Source organism: Musa acuminata, chromosome BXJ3-1, assembly GCF_036884655.1.
Source record: "Musa acuminata AAA Group cultivar baxijiao chromosome BXJ3-1, Cavendish_Baxijiao_AAA, whole genome shotgun sequence".
Taxonomy (NCBI): domain Eukaryota; kingdom Viridiplantae; phylum Streptophyta; class Magnoliopsida; order Zingiberales; family Musaceae; genus Musa; species Musa acuminata.
The window spans coordinates 9,977,777-9,986,297 of record NC_088349.1 but is presented as its reverse complement, the minus strand read 5'-3'; the positions used below and the strand labels follow the sequence as shown (position 1 = coordinate 9,986,297).

Below are 8,521 nucleotides of genomic sequence, written 5' to 3'. Positions count from 1 at the left end.
TTTGGAAACCAAAACCATTACTCCATTGGTGATGAGCTCCATCCAGTTATATTATAATGTCGATTACAATTCGGGGGCAAAACTAAGAACCAAGACCAAACAAAAATAGCTACTGCATCAACTGGAGTCTCTGTACTTGGTGGCATGTAAATAGCTAAGCATCAGAAGACACAGATGTCGGATGTAGGATTCTTCTGCACTATGAGGATAGAGGATAGAGTTCCCAACATCATTCAAGCATAACCAGCCATTCCAACTGTTGGGTTTGGTTTGTTGGTCTTTCGTGCAGCCTGACCCGTAGCTTTTGCAAAATACATGTAGTAATACACATTGAGAATCATGGTGAAAACCACAAAGACGGCTCCTGCAATGAACACTCCTTTTCTCAGAGACTCGCAGGTCCAGTTCTGAGCATAGACCACATGCCGGTACTTGGTATGGTATGCATTTTTTGTAGCACCAGCGATTAGACAAGCCTCAGCGATTAGGAAAGTTAGCCTGACAAATAATATCAAGTTCTTTAGTAGTACATCTTTTTCCAACAAGCACATCCAAATGTAAATAAAATCAATGATTATATATAAAATGAGACCTATCAGCAAGGAAGGTACCATGAAGAGGCGAAATATATTATCGACCAGGCTCTATTTCCACCAGGAGCTAAAGGTTTGCCAAAACACATGCATTTTGTGACACCCATAAGTAGTGATTGGCTGGATAGAAGGAACAAGAAAGCACCAACTCCATAACCTGTAGCTACATCTGAATCATAAACGCAATAAGTGGCATTGAACTTGTCCGTCTCTATGGTACCCTGTCATGAGGAAAAGACATGAACTTGGACCTCAGAGCAACAATGAGAAAAGGGATATATTGAATGCAAGAAGACAGGAGACTATGTTTTACAAGTCATTAAAACACATTGGTCTGGCAAATACTTCTGAACAGAATTTGCAGTTTACCCAGAGATATTAAATAATAAGTCAAAAGGACCCGCAAGCCCAAACTAGTTGCATTTTACTTTCATAAAGCACAAACTGAGAAAATAACACTCATATATTTACTAACTTAAAAGAAAATTTGAGGACATGCTTCCAGATTTGCAGCTAATCAACAAATCATGCCAAACTTGTGAGCATCCAAAATTACAAAGAAAAAAATGCCCATAATTTTAACAGATATCCTCAGCTACACTACTACCAAATTGACAAAAAGGCAACAAATAAGAGGAAAAATACAATACATTAAGTATCCACCAGATATAGGCTAATATAATGAAGATCAAATTAACTAACGAAATGAAAAGATTCTCAGTATTTGTTTGAGATAGGTGCAGTATGTTACTGGGGAAACAGAAATCCTCAGCTACACTACTACCAAATTGACAAAAAGAGAACAAATAAGAGGAAAAATACAATACATTAAGTATCCACCAGATATAAGCTAATATAATGAGGATCAAATTAACTAAAGAAACGAAAAGATTCTCAGTATTTGTTTGAGATAGGTGCAGTATGTTACTGGGGAAACAGAAATCCTCAGCTACACTACTACCAAATTAACAAACAGGCAACAAATAAGACGAAAATACAAAACATTATGTATCCACCAGATATAGACTAATATAATGAGGATCAAATTAACTAAAGAAATGAAAAGATTCTCAGCATTTGTTTGAGATAGGTGCAGTATGTTACTGGGGAAACAGAAATCCTCAGCTGAACTACTACCAAATTGACAAAAAGGCAACAAATAAGAGGAAAAATACAATACATTAAGTATCCACCAGATATAGGCTAATATAATGAGGATCAAATTAACTAAAGAAACGAAAAGATTCTCAGTATTTGTTTGAGATAGGTGCAGTATGTTACTGGGGAAACAGAAATCCTCAGCTACACTACTACCAAATTGACAAAAAGGCAACAAATAAGAGGAAAATACAAAACATTATGTATCCACCAGATATAGACTAATATAATGAGGATCAAATTAACTAAAGAAATGAAAAGATTCTCAGTATTTGTTTGAGATTGTTGCAGTATGTTACTGGGGAAATCTTGTTGGCTTTTGAACCTTAAAAACAAAGCAGCATCCACGGAGACAATCACTCCTCATTATACAGATATACAAATCTGAACCAGAATTTTAAAAGCTCTTCTTGTTTTTTTTTTAAATTCCGAGCCAAGCATTAATTTTAGTGACTCCTAGATGTCCTTCAGAACACCTGCCATGCACAATCTTGTCAGCACCTGCTTGAGCAAATCAACAGAAATGGAAATTGATTATTGCTCAGTCTCTAACGTCATCCACATGTCGCCAACGTTCTATCTGCATCCTAAGCTTCAAATCTTGTAAATGCTTCATATGCCCAATTTTTTTGTCATCAATGTACCCAAATCATTGATAGCTACTTCGTATTGATTATGCCACCTAGGCTACCGCCTGCACATTGAGCTAGGTTTTTACCATGGTTTGCCTACGCTGGATGTCAACAATGAGAGAGGTAGCAACACTTGTCTGAGCTGATGCAAGCCCTCACTCGAAAAAAGAGAAAAATCTACATGAGGATGTCCAAATCACCAACAGGAGGATCCTAAAAACCATTTGTTCCTCTACTAATTTTCTCATCTACTTTACTTGGAGGCCATGGAGAGTTCTTGATCATGGGTCAATCTCATAATACCTTGTGTGTCAAGAGTAAGAAATTTAATATACAGAAACAGTAGTGATGTACTACTAAGAATCATGCAGATGCAAGAACACAAGAATGCAGCGTTTAATGACTAAACCACTAAATTAATTTCATGTAACCAACACAAGAATCCCGATCTGCTACTCTACATTCTTGTCGAACGACTAGCCAACCACCGACTACGAAACTCGAAACCACGTCTTCAAGAAGCAAGATCTAGAGGTTCTATCTGATTCCGCAACGAATACAGGAACAGAGGAAACAGAAGCCAGATTAACATCCCATCCAACTATCGGAGGCATTGGCACCCGATACGAAAGAGGGATCGAGGGAACAAAGCATAAAGTGGGAGAAAGAAGAGGAGGGAGTGATCAGTTACGGTGCTCCTGCGGCGTTCGGCGGCGATGGCGAAACCGAAGGCAGTGAGGCAGAGGGCGACCGCAAGGATCTGCACCAGCGTCGACCCCTTCTCTTCCATTCTCCGCCGCCGAGACTCAACCCAACTCTCCTCCTCCCTCTCTTCTCTTTCTTTCTCTTTCTCAACAAGAAAGCAACAGACTCGAGAGAGAGTGAGTGTGCGAAGTAGAAAAAGAGTGTGAATGTGTGGATGTAAAAAGAGTAAAGTAGGGAATAAGGCGATGCAAGCATGTAGCGCGGTGTCAATTCACAAAGTCCCGGGAACCACCTACGACGTGGCTCCCGAGTACTGGCCCGCTCGTGGGATGCGTGGGTGGATCGAGACACTTGATCATACGGGTCTTTGTCTGATGCGGTGCGCGGCAGCCGATGGATGATGGATCGTAGGGTTGGGGTAAAAGGTGGGGCATACTGGGCCTCAACAAGCCCATTTGCAACCATCCGATTTGATGACACAGAAACACGATGGGAGGGTTCCAAGATGACGCCTTGGAAACCATCGTATAAGCCGCTTCGTCTTCCTCATTTGCATGTAGCGAGTACCTCTCATGAATCAACAGTACTTTTTATCTTGCAACCACACTCGGGACACCGGAATCCAGAGTGTCGCTACGAAAAAAGAAGAATAATCCGTCAACTGTAGGAGAACAGGCAACAGCAGGTTCTGTTCACGCAGGTGGGCATCAGGTACTAAGGGCAACTCGAGTTATCTAATAAATTAATAAATATAATATTTCAGGAAAAAGAAAAAGGAACCTAATGCTCATCCACTTTTGTGGTACGCCATGGAATGGAATGGAATGGCTTCCACCCTTCTGTTCTTTCGCTCTGTGCCTGCTATGGGTGCTCGTCTAACACATGGGAAGCACATGGGTTCCAGACTGACACAAACGCAAAGGCCTGCTTAGTACATACGTACCTTCTTTTAAGCCCTAACCTCGTCGCCCATGGCAAAATCCAGAATCAGGTCTTACGGGTATTCCAAATTGACAACAAAAATTAAGACATAAAATGAATTTTATGACATAGAGATTTCAAATTCAAGATTTAATGGCCTAAATTTAAATTTTATTAAATATATTAATTTATTATAATTAAATTATAATCGAAACTGACTGACGATTCTAAAATCAGCTCTGAAACTGTTTGAAATTGATGTACTCCAAGGAAGTCTCTTACTCGGAATTCGGAAGCATGTGGTGAGATTGAAATGGTTGGGAAGATGCCACTTTCCGACGGACTACTCGATGATGGAGAGAAGATTGGTAGGTAATAACTCTAAAAGTCAAAGAAATAATTGATACTGCTGTCTGACGCTTTCAATATAAGCAACGTAGCGAGTGGCCCGAACATGAGAATGGTCTCTGAACCCCCGATACCTATTGCTTGTACAGTATTCTTACGTTGTGACTTTGCCGTGGTTGCAGGCCTGCGTTTGCTGACTTAATGCTTGTGCGACATTTAAGCACCATTACTATCGGAAAAGACAGCTGACTCACCCTAAAGTTAAGTCTCTCTCTCTCTCTCAGAGGACCTGAGAGTCATCTTGGCCAACCAGCCATGGGCGTCGGTCCCATGAATTCACGGGCAATACCATGACATCACGCAACACGCCCTCGTCGGATCCCAACCTGTTAAGCAACCATGTGATTCAAACACGGATTTTGAGCAGCATAAAAAGAAAGATTTATGTAGCATGTCTTTCTCACAGACAAGATTGCATGCGACGGCGTTCGACCCACTGATCCACCTTCGTTTTCTAGTGTCAAAGTCTTCCAAACCAAACCGAATTCACACAGAAAACACATAAGATAATGACTTGGGATTCTACAACAGAAGAGAAGAAGCAATGACTAGTTCTTATGGAATTCTCAAAGCCAAAATGAAAAGCTAGAGCATCTCTTCGTAAAAGACATAGCATGTGGACTCCAAAGAAACATGAAGATTCCTAAAGAGTGTAATAGGTTAACAGCAGAGGTATTCCCGTTGATCCAAGTAGACAGATGCCTGAAACAACTGCTGGAGTTGGAGATTCTTCAGATGATTGTTTTAGGCAATCAGATTTTTCCAAACATGAAAAATATAAGCATATATTTGACAGGAAATATGCAGATCTTGGTAGCATCAGAAAGATGGGTATAGAACTATTTCATTTCATTGAACTGTGAATATGTGATAGCTGCACACAAACAATAATGCAGGAGCCCTTGTAAAATCTGCTTCAGTTACTAATACAAAGAAGAAGAGGGCTGCAACATGAAGAGAAATTTAGCAAAAATTTCCAGGAACTTGAGATCAGGAGGCAGTGGACAGATACTCATCATGATAAATATTTTTAGGAATTTTAGTTATATTTAAATTAAATTAAAACTCCTTAGTGAATCGATATTTGTTTCTATAAATATAGAGCCTTAAGAGTTTTGATGAGAAAGAGTCAAGATACTTTGAGTGCTCATAAGGGTGATAATCTCTAAGGCTTCTAGAGAGAACTGAAAGCATTCTTTAAGTTTACGTAAGAGGTGAACAAAAGGAATTGAACTTGGATAGGGATAACTCAAAGATCTTGTAATTGATCTCACATATCAAATGATCTGATTTTTTTTCATGGATGTAGAAAAGGGTTTGTCGAACTATGTTAATCATGCGTCGACCTTCGGATATATTATTTTAATTATTATTTTTTGGTGAATTCCTTTTTAGTTTATGGTTTTAGATTTTTTTTATCTCCCTCCCCAACAAAATAATATCATAGCTTAAAGGATTCAATGATTAGAGATTAAATAAGGATGTCATCAATTGTTTTTACTGTGATTGAACAAGTAAAAACATTGTAGATATAGATAAGAATTTACCAAATCATATTAATCTTACATCGATTTTTTAATATATTCTTTTAATTATTAATTTTTTATTGATTTCTTCATTGATTTTTTATTGTTCTTTTCAACCCTACCCAACAGCAAGGACAGCATATTATCTAGTCGATTTAAATAAGACCGTCTTCCCTAGTCGTGACGAGTGACGCATACTTTTTAGTTGTGATGACTTGGCCACTCTGCAGATGAAGACTGGTCTTCCTGTTGACCCAACGACCAAAAACAAGTCATAAGATAATGCCCACTTGGCTCGTACTACATTAAGCAAAGCTCACAAGATCATAAAACTTTATGAATATAATAGTTTAGAGAATAATCAAACCCAATCAGACTTTTCCTAGGAAAAGAAAAAAAAAAAGCAAATCAGCTATATATTGTACTACCATCAGTGGCATTAGTTCTTCTACTATTAGTGCTCTATCCATCCATTCCATTTGCCTTTGTGTATGGCTTACTGGCATTTCTAGAGCAAGCCCCTGATCGCACAAACCACCTCTTCATGGCCTTTAAGCTCAGTTACCAAGACATGTTGATGCACATTAATTATAAGTATCCGTCAAGTTTTTCGTCCTACAAATCAAGTTGCCCCGTTGTTGATACTATTGCCACCTACCCTGCATGATTCTTGAGAAACTACTGCAGTAAACACTTGCAGTTAGATACTATTACTGCGACGAATGACTAATGATCAGTAGAAATTTGAGCTGGAAGGAAGGGAAAAGTCGACCTGAGCATGAATCAAGAGGAAGGTGTTGGATCTGATAGAACTCACTAGTAAGATCGTCGAACAATGAAAATAAATTAAGGTTCTCACAATTGCTTGTATATATAACATGCTTTCATTAAGAAATAAACGAAAAAGGTCCATTAGTTTATCAATGAAATGTTCACTGCACTATACAATCTAATGAGACATATGCGGTGGTGCAAAATAATGAATTAACAATTTCATCCACTAGAACAAAAGTATCAGACAAATAAAGATCAATTTGGACAAAGGAAGATAATCCAATAAGGATTTGACCATTTTATTCGATTAAAGATTGTAAAGGTAGATAGGGCTACGCAACCCCTTATTCATTCAGACGATGTATAGTATCTTAGAAAAGCAAACGAGAGGTGAGGTTACCGCTTGTGAGTCGATGTGACCTAAAGGAATTAAGCGAGCGCTCGAGCCCAGTGGGCGGTAGCTGCACCGGGATGAGGACTCACCGCTGCCAGGCTCTCGGGATCCGGGTCGGCGTTGAGATCGAGGAGCCTCGGTGCGACGATATCCGCAGGTCCGGCCGGATCCGTCGAAGCCGGCGGCCTCTGCTCCGCGGCCACACCCGTGTCGCCGTCGTCTTTTGTGGTGCCGTGCCCGGCGAAGTCCTCCCACGCGAACTCCGGGCTCCACCTCGTCGACGTGGGCGCCGGCCTTGGCCGGGAGACGAGGCACCGCAGCGCATCGCGCGTTCGGCGGAGGATGGCGAAGAACTCCTCGACCTCGTCGTCCGTCGCCGCCCGACGCCTGTCATGGAGCCGCTGCGGGGACGACGGTCGCGGTCTCGACGGCGGACGGCCGTCGTCGTCGCCGCCTACTCTCCTCTTCCGATTCGACGGTTCCATCTTACGGACGGGAGACGGAGGAGGAATGGAGAAGGCCAGAAAAGGAGAGCAACAGAGTTGGTTTCTATTCTTCAATCGGTGTGAATGGATGACGACAATAATTAAAACGGATCAACCAGTGGTGACGTATAGATAAATTCAGCGGTAACTACGAACCGCATAACGGAAAAGAAATAACGCTAACAACTAAATTTCATAGTTCTTTTAGTTAAATATACACTCCCCTACAAAAAAAACCCTTAAATTTTTATTATTTTCAGCCGCGTATCACTTTTACTTTATTCATTCAAAACACTTCAACTTTATTATTTTATCTTGACCCACACCTTATCATTATTATCTTTAGCATCTCGGCACTTTTGTCCTATTATGATTGTTTTTCGTGTTTCTATTTATTATTTTCATCTTGCTATCTTCGTCTCTTATGACTATTCCCTATGTCATGTCCTCATAGAGGTCACTAAAGTTCTCGAATGCATCCTCGCTCTTGTTAGCCATCTTTGTTCCATCGTAGTATCATAACACCTCATACCCTCTTCATTGATGTACTGCTATATCACTCCAACGACAACTATAACTATAACCTCACCCTTCTCTTTCGCTTTTTCTTTCTTTGTTATCGTCGTAACTTTTTTCTCGTTTCTTATCGTCCATGAGATGATTCTAGGAAGCCTCGTCATTTGAGACATCATCCTTTAATATTATGGATGTTAATAGCTTGATTATTTATCGATTTGAATCAAAATCGAATCGAGTTAAAATCAAAATTAAATCGAACTGTTCTCTTTAAATCAGATCTAATTATTGTTTAACTTAGATCAAAAATGAATCGGACTAAAATCGAAATCGAACCAATTTAAATCATCAATTCTGTAACTTTAATTTTTTTACATAAAATTAATTTTTAATATTTACTAAAAAATTT

The 8,521-nt window shown here is 39.6% G+C and overlaps 1 protein-coding gene and 1 long non-coding RNA gene across 2 annotated transcripts; both read right to left on the bottom strand.

Annotated features, from left to right (window-relative positions):
• Window positions 1-3,287, bottom strand: LOC135628824 (uncharacterized). The gene is made up of 3 exons (XM_065135754.1): window positions 3,075-3,287; window positions 612-814; window positions 1-498 (listed from the first exon to the last, which is right to left on the bottom strand). Exons 1-3 carry the CDS (start codon window positions 3,171-3,173, stop codon window positions 234-236), a joined length of 567 nt encoding a protein of 188 aa, XP_064991826.1. The 5' UTR covers window positions 3,174-3,287; the 3' UTR covers window positions 1-233.
• A 1,076-nt stretch (window positions 3,288-4,363) lies between these two features.
• On the bottom strand, window positions 4,364-7,746 carry LOC135628838 (uncharacterized). The gene is made up of 2 exons (XR_010493014.1): window positions 7,118-7,746; window positions 4,364-4,743 (listed from the first exon to the last, which is right to left on the bottom strand). It is a non-coding gene; the product is annotated as an uncharacterized LOC135628838 (long non-coding RNA).
• Between the last annotated feature and the right edge of the window lie 775 nt (window positions 7,747-8,521).

Coding starts and splice junctions, on each gene's coding strand:
- LOC135628824 (XM_065135754.1), bottom strand. CDS start 3,173: ATGGAAGAGAAGGGGTCGACGCTGGTGCAGATCCTTGCGGTCGCCCTC. Junction 815..3,074: donor CCGAACGCCGCAGGAGCACC/GTAACTGATCAC, acceptor TCCTCATGACAG/GGTACCATAGAGACGGACAA. Junction 499..611: donor ATATATTTCGCCTCTTCATG/GTACCTTCCTTG, acceptor ATTATTTGTCAG/GCTAACTTTCCTAATCGCTG.